We start from the raw sequence: 17,379 nt of genomic DNA, 5'->3' as shown, positions 1-17,379 counted from the left end.
CTGCATGAAGGTCTACGCAAAAGGCCTGGAGGAAATCTGAATCACTTTATAACATTTACAGGTCAACTTTTATAGTGGAACCTCTCAAATCATCAAAATGAGACATGGCTTGGGGGTGTCTGCAACCCAATTACCAAAAAAGTGTTTTTGTTTTTTTTTTTGTGTTTTTTAGGCCAAATATCAAATGAAAAAAGTCTTAAGAGCTCAAGGAGATGACATCTCTTTTTCAATGCAAATCTTCAGGTTGAAAAACCAAGTGTCACCATTATTAATCAACTTACAAATATAAATCAGTTTTCTCCGATATTAACATAAAAACTTCCAAAAAGTAAAATAAACAAACATCTACATCGGGGTGAGCAAAGGTTCTGTCCGATATGCAGTGGGTACGGGGCTGCCCGTTTCGCCTTCCAATTAATAAGGAGGGGGTACGAAAATGAATACAAAGAACACAAAAAAGCACCCTGGTCTTCATGAGCGTTTGAGCCTCTTGGAATGTCGCTGGACGCCCGAGTCCTCGTCACTGCTGGCCTCCTTGTCACCAGTCACACCTCGTACAGTCCGCCTCAATCCAGTTCTCCTGCTGTCCCTCTCATTGTCGCTGTCCTGCTCCCGATAATCTTTGCGATTTGTCCGCTTGCTCTTCCTTCTCACAGACTCGTCCTCCTCCACATCTTCTTCACTTTCACTGTCAGCTTGGTTCCGTTGTCCACCGCGCGGTCTGGTCTGTCTGGCTCTCCCTTGCTTCCCATTTTGTATCTTCCTCCTGCCCTCCTCCTCCTCCTCCTCCTCCTCCTCGTCGTCATCCTCTTCGGAGTGAGCGGCCTGGCGTTTGAGCGTTCTGCGTCGCAGGTAGCCGATCCCAGGGAGGCTCTTCTGCACTAGCTCGATAAATGCCTGCTCTGTGCGTGCCATGCAGGTCAGGACGTTGCTGTTGGGCTGGTTGTATTCTTCTGCGTTTGAGAAGATGAGCTTCACGTCCTCAAGGAAATCGCTGGCGCTCTGGTACTGGGAGGATTTGAACTTGTCCTGCATGGTGGTGAAGTCCATCGGGCAGCTGATGATGTCCCCATAATCCTCGGCCTCTTCAGCAGATACGGGTTCCCTGGATGAGAAGAAGAGAATGTGTTATGTCTTGACTACTTTCAATAATCTCCTCAGTTAAACTGCTTCACTTATTTATATGCATCATTTAACCGTATTAATGATACACTAATCACCAAATAGTAATTAGGCTCGTCACTACATCAAACTATTATAAGTTGAAGAACACCCTGACAGGTTTCATAATTCTCCATATCACCAAATAACAAACTAACACGAATTCATGAATTAATAATGAAAAACACTGAAACACTAAGAATTAATAAAGTAAACACTTAAAATCTAAACATCTTTTTAAATTAAATGTTATGAGACTAATTGTGATATTTGTAAATTACAAGTGACAAAATCAATCATGAGGTCTTGTGAGAGTGTACCTGAAGGGCCAGCTGTGTCTGTATTTCATCAGCTTCTGAAGGATCTCCTCACATTTCTCCAGCTCAATAGTTTGTTTCTTCGATACAGGCTTGGAGCTCTGTCGGACCTGCACACGATTAACAACACTTAAGAAACACTTGTATATGGTGCCTAATGGTGACAATACAAACTATTCCCTTTACTCTTTTTTTCATTTACATGTTGTTGTTTTTTTTGCTTCAGCACACCGTGAAACGCTTGTTAATAAACGAACTGTTCTTTTTCTGAACAAACTGTTCTTTTTCAACAGTAATTTTTAATTATTCTGCTGAACCTATTTGCAAAATCAAGAATTTGAGCATCCAACATTTATCAAAATGTATACAACACTTCAATATTAAACTAAAATATTTACTGCAAATAGTAAAATGCTGTGTATGAGAAAGGCATTAAACACACCACACTTTCACATATCTTGTTTTACTCACCAGCTCATCGATGTCTGCAGGGTTGCTTGGTCCAGGTCGTGATTTAGGTGATTGTTTGGGAGCAGGTTTAGGATCAATTTTGGATGCAGGTTTAGGATCCGGCTTGGAAGCAGGTTTAGGGTCTGGGTTGGAAGCAGGTTTGGGAGCAGGTCTAAGATCTGGTCTGGAAGCAGATCTGAGAGAAGGTTTTGGATCTGGTCTGGACGCAGATCTGAGTGCAGGTTTTGGATCTGGCTTGGAAGCAGGTCTGAGAGCTGGTTTGGCACTAGAAGGCGAATGCTTCTTCTGTGGTGGTTTACTCTGCACTTTGGGCTTCAAAGACGACTTCACCTTCTTCCTAGGTCTCACTGAGACAACCAAACAAACAGTTAAACCTAAAGTTCGTGCCTAAACTTATAAGACAGTTTCAAGTCCTTAAGCACATCATGATGATACAGTACATTTGATAAACAAGGCAGTTGATCTCACTTTTCTCCCAAAATATTCTTGTGTAGGAAAAAAACAAAACAAACAAATAATAATGATGATGATAATAATAATCCCCCCCACCCCAAATGAAAACAGTTTTCAAAGCTCTCAGAGTGGCACTCACAGCTGTGGCCCGTGTCCCTGTATTCTTCTTCTGATTCTTCCTCTTCAGAGTCTTCAGAGTCTTCCTCCTCTGAATCCTCCTCTTCCTCAGTGTCCTCATTATAATTTCTGCAAACAGAAATGTGTAAATTAATTCTGAGGAACTTTGACCATATAAAACTACAAAAAAAAACTTAAAATTAAGCAAACCCTGAACGACTAGGCCTTATTTATAGCAGTAACGCTGGAAAAAACATATTATGAGCACCGAACAATGTGTAAATGGTGCTTAAAACATCCAAATGTTTTGTTTTCTTTTAGGCAAACTTGATGACATTGCATCTATATGTAATAATATTTAACAAGTTTATCTTCACAGAATTAGGTAATCTTATTGAGGTTAAACTTTAGCTTAGCTGTCCGCAATGAAGGGGGTATTAGCCTATTATGAGCACCAGTAGTATCTGCAAGCCTAACGCTTTCATTGAGTAATCTTTAGGCATGTGGCTAATTAGTCTCCATTGCATTTATACAATATACTGCGGCCAGACCTAAGAAGGGAGTCCTAAGATCCCACAACATTCCTGTACACATAATTCACACAAAGTAGTACATGGGCTGGGATTATGCTAATTGTAAATAAGCATGCACACGCCCTATTTACAAATTACTGGAATTCATTAACATACACACAAATGACAAAAGTTTAATGAAAGAGGCCCAGTGTCTGCATGTTCTTACCTGCCCCTTGAGCTGCGTCGGGCGATGGTTGGCTGACAGGCTGGGCAGAGCCACTCACCCGCCGGTATACGGTATAGTGCCGGCCGCAGACAGAACAGATGGAAGGCTTTATTGCACTCATCACACAGAATCAACTTATCATCCTCTCCTACAGAGAAAGACAATCATAAACCACAGTGTCCTCATTATAATTTCTGCAAACAGAAATGTGTAAATTAATTCTGAGGAACTTTGACCATATAAAACTACAAAAAAAAACTTAAAATTAAGCAAACCCTGAACGACTAGGCCTTATTTATAGCAGTAACGCTGGAAAAAACATATTATGAGCACCGAACAATGTGTAAATGGTGCTTAAAACATCCAAATGTTTTGTTTTCTTTTAGGCAAACTTGATGACATTGCATCTATATGTAATAATATTTAACAAGTTTATCTTCACAGAATTAGGTAATCTTATTGAGGTTAAACTTTAGCTTAGCTGTCCGCAATGAAGGGGGTATTAGCCTATTATGAGCACCAGTAGTATCTGCAAGCCTAACGCTTTCATTGAGTAATCTTTAGGCATGTGGCTAATTAGTCTCCATTGCATTTATACAATATACTGCGGCCAGACCTAAGAAGGGAGTCCTAAGATCCCACAACATTCCTGTACACATAATTCACACAAAGTAGTACATGGGCTGGGATTATGCTAATTGTAAATAAGCATGCACACGCCCTATTTACAAATTACTGGAATTCATTAACATACACACAAATGACAAAAGTTTAATGAAAGAGGCCCAGTGTCTGCATGTTCTTACCTGCCCCTTGAGCTGCGTCGGGCGATGGTTGGCTGACAGGCTGGGCAGAGCCACTCACCCGCCGGTATACGGTATAGTGCCGGCCGCAGACAGAACAGATGGAAGGCTTTATTGCACTCATCACACAGAATCAACTTATCATCCTCTCCTACAGAGAAAGACAATCATAAACCAGATCAATTACATGTTAAATCTTCCTGTTACCACGCAGTACTTCCTCTTGCGTGCCGCTCACATTACAGCAACAGGTGCCGTTTAGATCTCAGACATTCTCTCTTTGATGGTCATTCAGTCCCTTGTGCATTTCACTTTATATTTCATACTCTAAAGGTGTAAAGTAACTACTCTCTTCGGTCTGAGTCTGAAGATCTTTTGGTTCACATACAGTAGTTTTTCCCACGTTTTCAAGAGACTATGGTGGGTGGACCTTGAAATGAATTTTTGCACATTTTCAAGTTGAATGTATCAATTGAGAGACTGAGAAGTGTATATTTTTGTTAAAAACCATGGAAGGCCACTGCAGTCTAGGTAATTAATGTGAAACACTGAACGTGACCATACAAAAGTCAGAACACACTGGAAATTTGACCATATATAGACCAATATAAACTGTGCCAACATGCGACTTCATAAACCTAAAATTAATTAAAAAAAAAAAAAAGTTTGATTAACTTGTTCAATGCTTTTTAAAAAGCATTGCAGGATGCAACTAATAAAGTGGGTTGAGTGAATGTCCAGAGTGCACAGGGTTGGAATCTAGACAAAGGGTGGCAACTCTGAAAATGAATAAATATACATTTTTTGGTCACTACATAATTCTCATGTTGCAATGTGTCATTTCATAGTTTTGATGATTTTATCAGGGCTCTACAGTGCATTTGTGACTGAAAACTACTGTGTGCGACTATGAAAAACTATTTAGGAGCACCAGTGCGACTGACCCGATCAGCATATGCGTTTGTGCTCAGGGAAGCATCAAAGGTTTCTACTTTACAAAGTGTTTTTGCAGCGTTGAGTAATGCATCACAGACATATCTCTTGATTCCTTTCACGCAATGTTAATCAGAATCCACACTGGAGTTTTGTTCATGCGGAGTTATACAAGCTTACGTATCCTCTCATTATAACAAACTAGGGATGTAACGATTAACCACGAGTCGGTTGAAAATCGATTCAAATATGTGACGATTCAAATCGGTTGAGATGCTAAACAAATCGCGATTCAATTAGGGGTAGTAGTTTATATGAATGTATGTCTGAGGGAAACTTACCGTCTTTAGAAAAAGTATGGTATTTTTTCTTTTCATCTTGCCTCTGTATAATGCATATTAAAGTTCATAAGTGCAGCACTGCTTTGTTTACAGCGGAAACCAAGGAAACTCTTTAAGCGCCACCTGCTGGCAGAGAGTGAATCTGCGTCTCATTCAGCTCAGCTTTCATGCAGATATTTTTTATGTATAGTTTCACAAAACTGAAGTCAAATCATTCTGTTTTTGCTTCAAATTTCGAAATTATACAACCTAATTTAGATTAAAAACTGTTCATGTTGCATGTATGCAGCATCTTTGTTTGGATCATGATTAAAATGCAGTGGTTGTCTCATTTTAAATGGAAAGAGCACAGACAAAGCCTTATTTTGTTTATATGAAGCGATTTTTTTTATTTGAGTTACTCATTTGATTTGGGGCTTGTTTTAAAATTTCAATTTAGTTTTGCGATGAGCTTTGTAAAAATCGACGCGTTTCAAAAAGGCGGGGCATAGAGGAGAAACAATAATGTACAGTATGTGGAAAATAATGTGTTTTTTTAACTTTAAACCGCATAAACACATTTCATTACACCAAATACACCAAATAATGTTCTTTTTAGAAGCATCATATGACCCCTTTAAGGGAGTTTGCAAATGTGATACTGATTTAATACAACAGTTATAGAAGTTAATATTAAGTGACTTATATTGTCTGACTACAACACTTTTGCCTGATTTCGCTCTATTTCATCAACGAAAATAGTTTCAAACAACCACAGCTGAGCCGCTGCGCATCTCCAACCAAACACAGCAGTGTTTCATTTATGAATGAACTTGCGTTTTAAAACTAATCTAGTGAGTCAATGATTCAATTGCCCATTCATAGACATTCAAAAAAAAAAGTCATTTGCTTTGCCCGTGAATCAGCCGTTCGAATGAATCAATTGAATGAATGATTCACTGATAAAATCAGTGACCTGCCGCCACCTACTGGCAGTTTTAATTTAATTTTTTAAGTACCATTTAATATTTATATTATTAAATAGAAATAATATTTCTATTATTAAAGTAAATCATTTAATATTTCTATTCAAAATTTATATTTAAAACATTCATCTCAACATTAATTTAATTACACTCATGCCACCTCATTAAACGTCTGTAAATATACCTACATGCCACTTTCATGTTCTTCTTTGCCACCTCTGTAGTGCAAATTCATTTTGTTAATACGGATTTAATTTGATCTGTAAATTATTCTTATTCTATTTTGATTCGAAATTTTGAAAAAGCTTATAAATTTTTGAATTTGACAAGATGACACTTTCAATAAAATTAGAAAAAAATGGCATTACAAAAGGTAAAAAATTATCACCTCATAATACTGATCAGAAGGTGCTCCTGATTTTTTTGACTGTGCTCCTAAAGTTTTTAAATTAGGAGCACTTGTAAAGGAAAGTAAGCATAGAGCCCTATTTATGATGTCCAGACTTTTGCCACTGTTTAAAATGTTTAACACTCTAAAACGCACACATCAAATAATGCTTCACATTTGAGGTTGTTCTTCAGGTGTCTCACCTTTCTTGCGGCACACTTTACAGCGAGCGTTCTCTGCAGACATATCCCACTTGATGCAGGCATCCAGCATGCCGAGCAGAACATGCATGCGAGAGAAAGTCTGAGCTTCACGAACGGCAGTTTTCCACTTTTCCACCGCTGTTGCTACCTAGAAAGTCAAAATGCACAAGAAGTTTAGTCTAGTGTGAATGTGAACACACACATACACTACCGTTCAGAAGTCTGGGCTCTTTACTTCTAGAATTGTTTATTCTTCATTTGAATACATGTTCTATATAGAACTTGTGATATTTGGAAACATACTGGCATACTTTTAGAGTGAAGCAGCAATTTGCGCAAATTTCGTTATGCAGTGAAGGCGAAGCCGCGTTTCTGTTAACAAGCAAGAAGTGAGCAGGGAGCAGGAAATGGTCAGCGGAGCAGTGATTATTGAAAGCTTGGAGCACGAAGGGGAAATTGTTGCCGCTCCACTCCACTCACTTACTCTGGCAAGAATGCATTAAAATGATCAGTAAGAGTAAAGACTTTACAAAAAAAATCTAATTAAAGGGGGTCATATGATGTTGCTAAAAAGAATATTATTTTGAATTTTGTAAAAAAAAAAAAAATCGTGAATCAAATCGAATCTTGAAATCAAAATCGTGAATCGAATCGTGAGTTGAGTGAATCGTTACATTCCTATAACAAACAAAGTGTAAACACAATGTAAATAAGAGATTCATTGTGCAGTGTAGAAACTTCGTTGATTATAATGGAACTTTGTGAGATTGTGATGAACTCAGGTGAGTGACAGCTTTTAATGATTATTAAAAAGATGACACTTTCAATAAAATTAGAAAAAAATGGCATTACAAAAGGTAAAAAATTATCACCTCATAATACTGATCAGAAGGTGCTCCTGATTTTTTTGACTGTGCTCCTAAAGTTTTTAAATTAGGAGCACTTGTAAAGGAAAGTAAGCATAGAGCCCTATTTATGATGTCCAGACTTTTGCCACTGTTTAAAATGTTTAACACTCTAAAACGCACACATCAAATAATGCTTCACATTTGAGGTTGTTCTTCAGGTGTCTCACCTTTCTTGCGGCACACTTTACAGCGAGCGTTCTCTGCAGACATATCCCACTTGATGCAGGCATCCAGCATGCCGAGCAGAACATGCATGCGAGAGAAAGTCTGAGCTTCACGAACGGCAGTTTTCCACTTTTCCACCGCTGTTGCTACCTAGAAAGTCAAAATGCACAAGAAGTTTAGTCTAGTGTGAATGTGAACACACACATACACTACCGTTCAGAAGTCTGGGCTCTTTACTTCTAGAATTGTTTATTCTTCATTTGAATACATGTTCTATATAGAACTTGTGATATTTGGAAACATACTGGCATACTTTTAGAGTGAAGCAGCAATTTGCGCAAATTTCGTTATGCAGTGAAGGCGAAGCCGCGTTTCTGTTAACAAGCAAGAAGTGAGCAGGGAGCAGGAAATGGTCAGCGGAGCAGTGATTATTGAAAGCTTGGAGCACGAAGGGGAAATTGTTGCCGCTCCACTCCACTCACTTACTCTGGCAAGAATGCATTAAAATGATCAGTAAGAGTAAAGACTTTACAAAAAAAATCTAATTAAAGGGGGTCATATGATGTTGCTAAAAAGAATATTATTTTGTGTATTTGGTGTCATGAAATGTGTTTACGCGGTTTAAAGGGTTAGTTCATCCAAAAATGAAAATTAGCTTGTGTTTTACTTACCCTCAAAGCATCCTAGGTGTATATGACTTTCTTCTTTCAGACGAATCCAGTCGGAGTTATATTAAAAATTGTCCTGGCTACTCCAAGCTCTATCATTGCAGTCAGCGGGTGTTGCAGTTGAACAGTCCACAAGTCATCAAATAAAGGCCCCCTGTAGCGAATCCATGTGTTTTTTTAAAGAAAAACATCCATATTTCAAACGTAATTAACACTTTTCTCTCACTTCCCGATCCACAGCTCGAAGTTGATGCATTTCCTCAGCGACCAGCACGGACGTCTTCACGACATGGCGGCAGCAACAATACTACAGCAAGAATAAGTTACGCCTTCTTTCTTTGCGTGAACATGTGGGCGGCATTATGCAAATCTTCCCACATCGTGACGTAGACATGTGGGGGCGTGTTAGAACGAGTCGTTTTAGGTAGGCGTGGTTGACTCTTAACTTTTATAAAGAATATCTCTTTGGATTTGAGACTTTAGTCTTTGCAACTTTACAGATTTCTTTATGCACCAAGAGCTTGTAACACTCCAAAGAGAAAGGAAAACTTGAAATCGCATCATATGACCCCTTTTAAATAAATGCTGTTCTTTTGAATTTTCTATTCAAAGAATCCCGAAAAAAATATATCGCAGTTTCCACAAAAACACAGCACAACTGTTTTTGATAAGAATTGTTTCTTTTTGATAAATTAAATGCAGCCTTGGTGTCTGTTTTCTCATCTTCTCATGCTTTTGCTAGTACTAATGCAGACAAATTTGTTTCTCTTCCCTTTATTTCTGCTTGTTCATTCAGTGCCTACAATGTTCACTTCACTAGGACATGAAGAATACATACCATTGTTTTAATTAGTTATTATTTTCAGTCATATTTAATTTTTAAATAAAGCAGTTTGGCCTATATTATATACTTTTGGCTATGGTATTGAGAATCATGAAATTAGCTACTGCAGTGTTAGTAACTTGAAACCCCATTGATCACACACACACTCACCCTGGCCTCTTCAGCCAGTCTCTTCTGATCATCCACTTCCTCTGCCGTCGTGCTCTCCTCTCCCCCGGTCTTCTTTTTCTTCTTCTGTTTGGGTGCCATGAAGCCCTGCAGAAACTTCTTGATCACGCTCTCTTGCAGAGTGATCACACACTCCCCAAAGTCCTGCAGCTTCTCCAAGTCATGCACCTGAAAACACAAGTGAAAGGTCAGGTAGGTTCAAAGTGGTGGAGATATATCCATGCAGCAGGGCTGGCCAGTAACATATACCATTGCCATACCATGATAAAATGATATTGGTTATAGTGCCCATCACATGTGGTCTTAATGTCTCTCACCCTCTCCTCAAATTCAGATGTGTCCTCCATGTTTCCAAGGCCTCCTTTCTGGAGACGGGAGGCTACTTCGTTAATGTCACTGCGCAAGTATTTAAGCAGCTCCTGGTATCCGTCACAGGTCTTCAGGCCTGGGTTACCTTTTTTCGTCAGATGGATGGAATGCAAGATTTCCTGGTAACTAAAACAAAGACAACATCTTAAATATTAATCCATTTATACTGGGATTGAGAGCAAGTAAGGTGTGAAAATATCTGTTTTCATGAGGAAGGAGATGTGTGTGTGTGTGTGTGTGTGTGTACTCACTTAACCTGAAGCCTGAGTTTGAGTTCACTCTCTCTTACTCCCTGAGGGTGAAGACTTTCTATTAGTTCATCGAGGTCTTTTTGTGAATCACACACAAACCTGGGAAAACAATTTAAGAACAAGCATTTGTGTTGCTGCCCAATACTGATGTCCAGACAGATGTCATTCCATGTCCTGATCCATAAGACTGTAAATCTTCATTACAACTCATTTTAGCCCATTTTTTCTTTTTGGAATTCTTTCCTCCAAAACAATGCATAGTCTCATACAAAAAGAGCTCTGAGCCACAAATTACTTAAAGGGGTCATATGATGCGATTTCATTTTTTCGGACAGGGCATCAACAGTATGGTGAGGGGCGTAACATTTCCGTCTCACGCTTGAGGTATTCGGCCAATCACAACGCATTGGATAGCTGGCCAATCAGAGCACACCTCGCTTTTCAGACTGATGAGCTTTGTAAAAATCGACGCGTTTCAGAAGGCGGGGCATAGAGGAGAAACAATAATGTACAGTATGTGGAAAATAATGTGTTTTTTTTTTACTTTAAACCGCATAAACACATTTCATTACACCAAATACACAAAATAATGTTCTTTTTAGCAGCATCATATGACCCCTTTAAAGGCTGATTTCCCAGATATCAACGATACAACTGGGAATTTGCAAGAACACTTACCAGAGGTTTTGGCCTTGTTTGGGCACAGTGGTCTCAATACAGGACTCAGGCACTGGTGTCCCCTGCTGGCCATTTTCATTAGAAGTGCTGACTATGCTGCCCTCATCCTCTTTCTCTCCATCTGAGAAAGCCAGAAACAGACACTTTCAAACATATTTATTTGCTGTAAATAACAGCATTTATTTCTGTGTATTATATATTCATGTTTTTGAAAACACATTTAATGCATTTTTTTTAAATGCAATCCCAAACAGAAGAACCATCCAACTAAAAAATTCAGTATTTTAGAAAATGCATAGGTAGGCTAACCTTCCATCTCCTCCTCTTTGTCTTCCTCTGTCGACGCTGGCTCCTCTTCAGGAGGAAGAGTGAATGTGTAGTCTATACTCTCATGAACCCATCCCTTCTCAATATACAGGCCAGGAACCACATCAGAGAACAGCCAGTACCGTTTGTGATTGCGGTCAGTACCCAATGGTGTTCTCTTCATCACCAGCTTCGCTTTAGTGACGGCATCCTGTAAGGCTTTCTCTGCTGCAGCTTTCTGCCTTCTGATTCGCTCCTCCTCCGCTTCTTTCTCCATACGCTCTGCAGGAGATGCATATATAACACACTTTTTAAAAATAAACTTTGTTATATTTAATGTTTTCCATCATGACATGAAACTCCTGCAGTTGCATTATGAAGCTCGAAGGTCTTTTACTTCTTGCATTTTAAATATTTTGAATCTACTTGGCACAAACTTCCTACAAGGTCAACGTTACTTCCTATTAATTACAAAGTTAATTTGCTTACCTTTTGGAATAAAGTATCCATTAAAGAAAAAGTTACATAAACACTCAAACGTTTGAGGTTGGCAAGAGTTTTAATGTTTTTGAAATAAGTCCTTTATGCTCTCCAAGGCTACATTTATTTTGACCAAAAACACAGTAAAAACTGTAATACTGTGAAACTAAATTTAAAAATGTCTACTTTGATTTTATTTTAAAATAGCTTATTTATTCCTGTAATGGCAAACCTACTTTTTCAACAGTCATTACTCCAGTCGTCAGTGTCACATGATCACTGATCATTGTAATATGCTGATTTGCTGCTCCATTGTGTTATGTTAAAAACAGTTGTGCTGCTAATTATTTTCTAGCAAAACCATGATGCATTTTTTTCAGGATTCTCTGATGGGTAGAAAGTTCAAAAGCACAGCATTTATTGCAATTTAATGTCTTTACTGAATAAAAGTATTTAATTAAAAAGAAAAAAAACAATCATCATCACCCACATTTTTGAATGGTAGTGTAAATGGTAAAGCGCAGCATGAAACGGCTTTCACAACCCATTTTACTGCAAATTTTTTTTAAAAAGGGGGGAAAAAACAGCCATTTCACATCTAACATGCCGCTTTCAGGCTCTGTCTTCATTGCCTCTGTACCCTACTTTCCTTTAGTGCTGCTGGTTTTATTTCTTACACCTCTTAAAGTTTTCATTTTTCCCCATTACTCTTTGCAGGGGTCTGGAATACCACTCCATCCTCACCTAGGGGTGGGAACTTCTGTTATTTAGGCTGTGATTGGATCATGACAGGTGCCTGAGATCATTCTCAAGTGTCGTGATCAGCACTGCTGCTGTTGTATCAGTCAGTGGTTAGATCAGCGTAGATAAATGGGATAAGGGAGGTCACATATGGGACAAATCAATTAGGCCCAATATACGGGACGTCCCGGCTAATACGGGTAGGGTTGGGTATCGTTAGAAATTTTCCGGTTCCGATTCCGGTTCCAGTTTTGCCTAACGATTCCGTTTCCATTTAAATGAACTATTATTATTATTCTTTTTTTTTTTTACTATTTTACCTTCATTGAATGTAGTGTTGCTGGAAGGTAGTAAGTAATGGCTGCCGGTACGTGTACAGTGAGACAAAACAACGTGCACAGTTATCAAAGACGCGAGTGCGCGTACACTCGTGGAAAACGATGTGTTCGGCAGTTAAAGACGCGGCGCGTCTGTGGAGTGCGCGTCATGGGAAGCAATGTGCTCAGTAATTAAAGAGGCAGTGCGGCGTTTCTGTTATTTAGTTTGTGACATCCTTTATGGGAAACGCCGGCACAAGGCTGCTCACAGCGCTTGGTCACGTGTCGCACCAGAACCGTTTTCAGAACCGAAACTTAGAAATAGCTCACGGTTCCGGTTCTTTTCAAAAAACAGAACCGGTTCTGAATAAGAACTGGTTCTCGGTTCCCAACCCTAAATACGGGACAGTCTGCAACCTCACCTTCAACCAGTTGTTCCTTTGAACCTACTTTCTGGCATTCTGATTTTACTTTTACACGTCTCTCACCTTTGTTTTGCCGTTCCTGCTCTTCTTTTTCTTTCTTGGCCTGAATGGACATCAGGCGTCTGCTTTTCACTGTGCTGATCATGTCCTCCGGCTCTGGTTCCACTTTGGTGGGGACCTTAGGCGTCTCTTTTTTCACATTTGAATCTTTCCTCTTCTCTGCCCTCATTAGTACATCTCCGCTAGAATCGGTTTTTGCCTCCATCTGCTCTTTGCGTTTCTGCTTCTCTGCCTTTTTACGTTCATTGACTTCTTTAAGCGTCGCAAGCCGCTCCCTCCACAGCTCGGCCGATCGCTGCTGAATGGCCTCCACGTGATCCTCCACCGAATAGGTCATGAGGATACGATGACACAGCGCCACCAGCAGGCTGACCTTCTCCTGAGAGGTCAGTTCAAACACCTCCGACGTCTCAAGCTTTTCCAAGAACTCACTGCTCACCATGTCATCGTAGCCCGCACCAGGCTGCCAGTGATCCGAGCCACGGGCGCTCTCTTCCTCATGGGCATCCGTTGGCCGCAAACACAAGCGCACCAGCTCGGATACAGAGTGCATGGTCAGAGGAATCTCGGATAACGGCATGTCGAGTTCACTGTAACCTTCCGCCAGCTCGTCTTGCAGAAGTGTTTGCAGCAGCACCACCAGCACACGGTTCAAGTACAGGAAACCCGCCTTCTCTCCAGCTAAAGCCTCCATCAGAGCGATGGAGGTGATAGGATACTGGTCATCAGGCATCAGGAGGCCAGAGTAGCAGTGAAGGAACTCAACTACCATGGCTATGTCACCAAAGAGGGTGTTGGGAAGTCCCTCTGGCATGTCGAACAGACGGAACGTCGGCAAGCTCTTGCCTTCGAGCTCCTGGTCTTCGTAACGGCGCGACATCTCCCGCCTCATCTGCATTTCTTTCTCTCTCCGCTCTTTGGCTTTCTCACGCAGTTTCTGCTTGACTTCCTGGCGCTTCTGCCGCAGAACATCCTGTTTCTCCTCCTCGGTCATAAGGGCCCATCGGCGTTTCTGCTCAAGTAGTTCCCAGCGTTTTTGAACTAGCTCTTTCAGCTCCTCAGGAAGCCTGCCACGATCTTCTGCGGACAGCGTTTTTGCTGCCTTAGACACCAGTGAGGACAGAGTGGTCTTCTTGTCTTCTTTGCCTTTATTCTCCTTGTAAAACCGAAGGAGATGTAAGGCCATGGGCGGCAACGGTTTGCCCAGCTTAGCAGAGCCAGTACTTGAACTTCGGCTTCGCTTTTTTGGGCTAGCTGCTGCAGGTGGGCTTTTGGCAAGATCCAAAAGGGTCATCTGCTTCATTTTGGGTTTCTTGGCGCTTCCAGCGCTTTTGTCCTCCTTTTTGGAGAGCTTCTGGCCATTGGGAGTCTTGGTGACCCCACTCTTGCGGCTCTTTTTGGGGTCAGTGGATTTTTTGTCTCCCTGCTTTTTATTTGATTTTGGAGTGCTGAAGATGTTTTCCCCATCACATTTCTTAGATGTACCCGAGTTTTTCATTTTTAAAGGAGATCCATTAACTTTCTTCACCTGAACAAATGAAAATACAGAAGAATAAATAAATCCAACAAATATTTAATGAATAATAAAAAAAAAAACATTAATAACTCCCAAAATTACCATTAAAGAATGTAAGATTTTCTTCATCCAATTACAAGCCACCTCACAGACAAAAATGACTTCCAGCGCTTTTGTCCTCCTTTTTGGAGAGCTTCTGGCCATTGGGAGTCTTGGTGACCCCACTCTTGCGGCTCTTTTTGGGGTCAGTGGATTTTTTGTCTCCCTGCTTTTTATTTGATTTTGGAGTGCTGAAGATGTTTTCCCCATCACATTTCTTAGATGTACCCGAGTTTTTCATTTTTAAAGGAGATCCATTAACTTTCTTCACCTGAACAAATGAAAATACAGAAGAATAAATAAATCCAACAAATATTTAATGAATAATAAAAAAAAAAACATTAATAACTCCCAAAATTACCATTAAAGAATGTAAGATTTTCTTCATCCAATTACAAGTCACCTCACAGACAAAAATGACAAAAAAGTTTCAAAGTCCAAATATTATTTCTACTGCAAAAGTTAGTTTATCCTTTATTGTCTCCCTTAGGAGAAATTTGTTTTGAGCAATCAAGAGAGCAGGTCAACAGGTCAAAAGTATATGTATCCATACTAAAGTGAGTTTAATTAACACCAATTAATTGATCATTAATTAACATCCCTACCACCTGGGCAGCATTTTAAGACATCATAGTCATGCATTCTGCCATGAATTCTGTTCCAAACAGTAAACAGCAACATTATGATACCCTGTTTAGGTTATTTATTTATTTATGCTTTAACGCCACATCAGCGACAATGGCTATATTCATGGCAACACTAACAATATCATTTCAATACATCATTTACAATAATATAACATTTTCTTAAGAAACAATCATTATACAAAAGCATACAAGAAACAACAATATTACTGATAAAAATCATATACAATCTTTGTTTAATCAGTGATAAAATTCTAAAAGAGGAGAGACTTTTTAAAAAATGTATTTTCCCCATCTAGGTTAATACTATTGAATTGTTTTTCAATATAATTGTGTGCCATATATTTTTACACTTATCAGAGTATCCCATTGGTAGCTTAGCAATCCATGAACACCCAACTCAATTAAAAACTATTTTTAGTAGACTAATAGAATCTAGAGTGATTCATGTGAAGAGTGCTTTTATGCTTTGGTTAGTATTATACATACCTGCATATGACCCCAGAGGGTTGGGCTGAGAGGCATGTTCTGGGAATCTTTTTTCTTTTTCTTCTTTTCCCCTTTTACGTTTACTCCCTCACTGTCTTTTCCCATCTCCGCAGTCTTCAGCTTCTTATTGGGTTTACCTTCCGGTGAGCTCATGCTTTTCCTCTTAGCTGAAGGATGTTCTGCCAAAAACTAAACAGAGGAAAATCTAATATAACAAGTAAATTTTCTACAAAAACACTTTTTTCTAAAGCATCACATTTATGTATCCCACCTTGTGAGGGTCCAGTAAAAAGTCGCTGAATTTGCTTGGCAGGTTGTATTTTTTCACCAACTCATCCTCCACCACCCAGGGGGCGCTCTCTCCTGAGCCCAACCTCAAAGCATAGTGTCTGATGAAGTAGCGCATTATTTCTTTGTTGGGAGGCCGCTCAGTTCTGAACAGGCTGTCTGCAGGGACGTCACTTATCACTTTGTCCTCATTGAGAAGTTTGACATCATACTTGTGGGGCAGAAATTTGGGCATGACCCATTTCTTCTTCTCTTCTTTCATACTGGTTGGGAGTTTTCTGGGTGAGCGGCGGGCCCTATCAGCTACAGACAAAATAAAGAAAAAAAACTTGTAAAAGCAAAAAAATATATATTTATTGTTATTAAATTCTTAATTCACCAAAAAACTCGTTTTTATATGCAATCCTGGTTCAATGTATTTATCGATAATCAAAGTGACAAAAATAGTAGCATAAAAGATTACAAAAATTTATCATTTGAATATGAACCAAAAAATATTATTATTATAATACACTGAAGGATATCATGAAGAGGATGACCATGAAGAGCAGCTGAGACTCACAGAGACTCTCTCTCCTGCTGTCCTCCTCTTTGGACTGTGGCTCCTTCTTCAGGTTCTCCTGACTAGCATTCTCTTTATCACTGGATGGAGAATCACAAGCTCCTTCCATCTTTTTCTCCACATTTTCTTCTGGAAGACTCTCCAGAGGATGAATCTTCACCACTTTCACGTGCAACGTCTTATCCTTGCCAACCTTACAGAGAGAGAGAGACAGAATTACTATTTCCAACCCTCTGCATTGCGAGTAAATCACTCGCATACGCGACTAAATCTTCACTCTGGGCGACTAAATGATGTCTAATATTAGCCAATGGCTAATAAATTCTCAGATTTTACTCGCCAGTGTGTGAGTTGGAGGCTAAGTATAAGTTTAGCACCGATATATTTTCACTCGCCTAACACTCTCTGACTGAGCGCTTCAGAGTTTCACTCTCCGCCAAGCGATCTGTGATATTTTTCAGTTAATCTAAATGGATGCGCAGCGCACCTGTATTTAACGTACCGTAAA

General features: G+C 39.6%; 2 protein-coding genes across 2 annotated transcripts in view; both read right to left on the bottom strand.

The window, feature by feature from the left end:
- Positions 1 to 106, bottom strand: part of LOC107709811 (CAX-interacting protein 4-like) — a 2,370-nt gene extending 2,264 nt beyond the window's left edge. The window contains exon 1 of the mRNA XM_016514437.1: positions 68 to 106. Within this exon, the coding sequence (XP_016369923.1) occupies positions 68 to 106 (39 nt within the window). The remainder of the gene's footprint in view (positions 1 to 67) is intronic.
- A 54-nt stretch (positions 107 to 160) lies between these two features.
- The window catches only part of LOC107709818 (tyrosine-protein kinase BAZ1B-like), a 27,364-nt gene continuing 10,145 nt past the window's right edge, over positions 161 to 17,379 (bottom strand). Inside the window, exons 4-19 of the mRNA XM_016514444.1 lie at positions 16,872 to 17,064; positions 16,293 to 16,612; positions 16,022 to 16,210; positions 15,005 to 15,159; positions 13,277 to 14,646; positions 11,254 to 11,532; positions 10,945 to 11,065; positions 10,267 to 10,365; positions 9,964 to 10,141; positions 9,629 to 9,814; positions 7,969 to 8,116; positions 4,067 to 4,214; positions 2,542 to 2,648; positions 1,950 to 2,296; positions 1,482 to 1,588; positions 161 to 1,105 (exon numbers count right to left, since the gene is read on the bottom strand). Coding sequence (XP_016369930.1) covers positions 472 to 1,105; positions 1,482 to 1,588; positions 1,950 to 2,296; positions 2,542 to 2,648; positions 4,067 to 4,214; positions 7,969 to 8,116; positions 9,629 to 9,814; positions 9,964 to 10,141; positions 10,267 to 10,365; positions 10,945 to 11,065; positions 11,254 to 11,532; positions 13,277 to 14,646; positions 15,005 to 15,159; positions 16,022 to 16,210; positions 16,293 to 16,612; positions 16,872 to 17,064 — 4,581 coding nt within the window. The 3' untranslated portion in view covers positions 161 to 471. The remainder of the gene's footprint in view (positions 1,106 to 1,481; positions 1,589 to 1,949; positions 2,297 to 2,541; positions 2,649 to 4,066; positions 4,215 to 7,968; positions 8,117 to 9,628; positions 9,815 to 9,963; positions 10,142 to 10,266; positions 10,366 to 10,944; positions 11,066 to 11,253; positions 11,533 to 13,276; positions 14,647 to 15,004; positions 15,160 to 16,021; positions 16,211 to 16,292; positions 16,613 to 16,871; positions 17,065 to 17,379) is intronic.

This window comes from Sinocyclocheilus rhinocerous, unplaced genomic scaffold (genome assembly GCF_001515625.1).
Source record: "Sinocyclocheilus rhinocerous isolate Xijiao unplaced genomic scaffold, SAMN03320098_v1.1 scaffold4918, whole genome shotgun sequence".
Lineage (NCBI taxonomy): Eukaryota > Metazoa > Chordata > Actinopteri > Cypriniformes > Cyprinidae > Sinocyclocheilus > Sinocyclocheilus rhinocerous.
The sequence above is the reverse complement of the archived record's forward strand: the minus strand, read 5'-3'. Positions and strand labels throughout refer to the sequence as shown.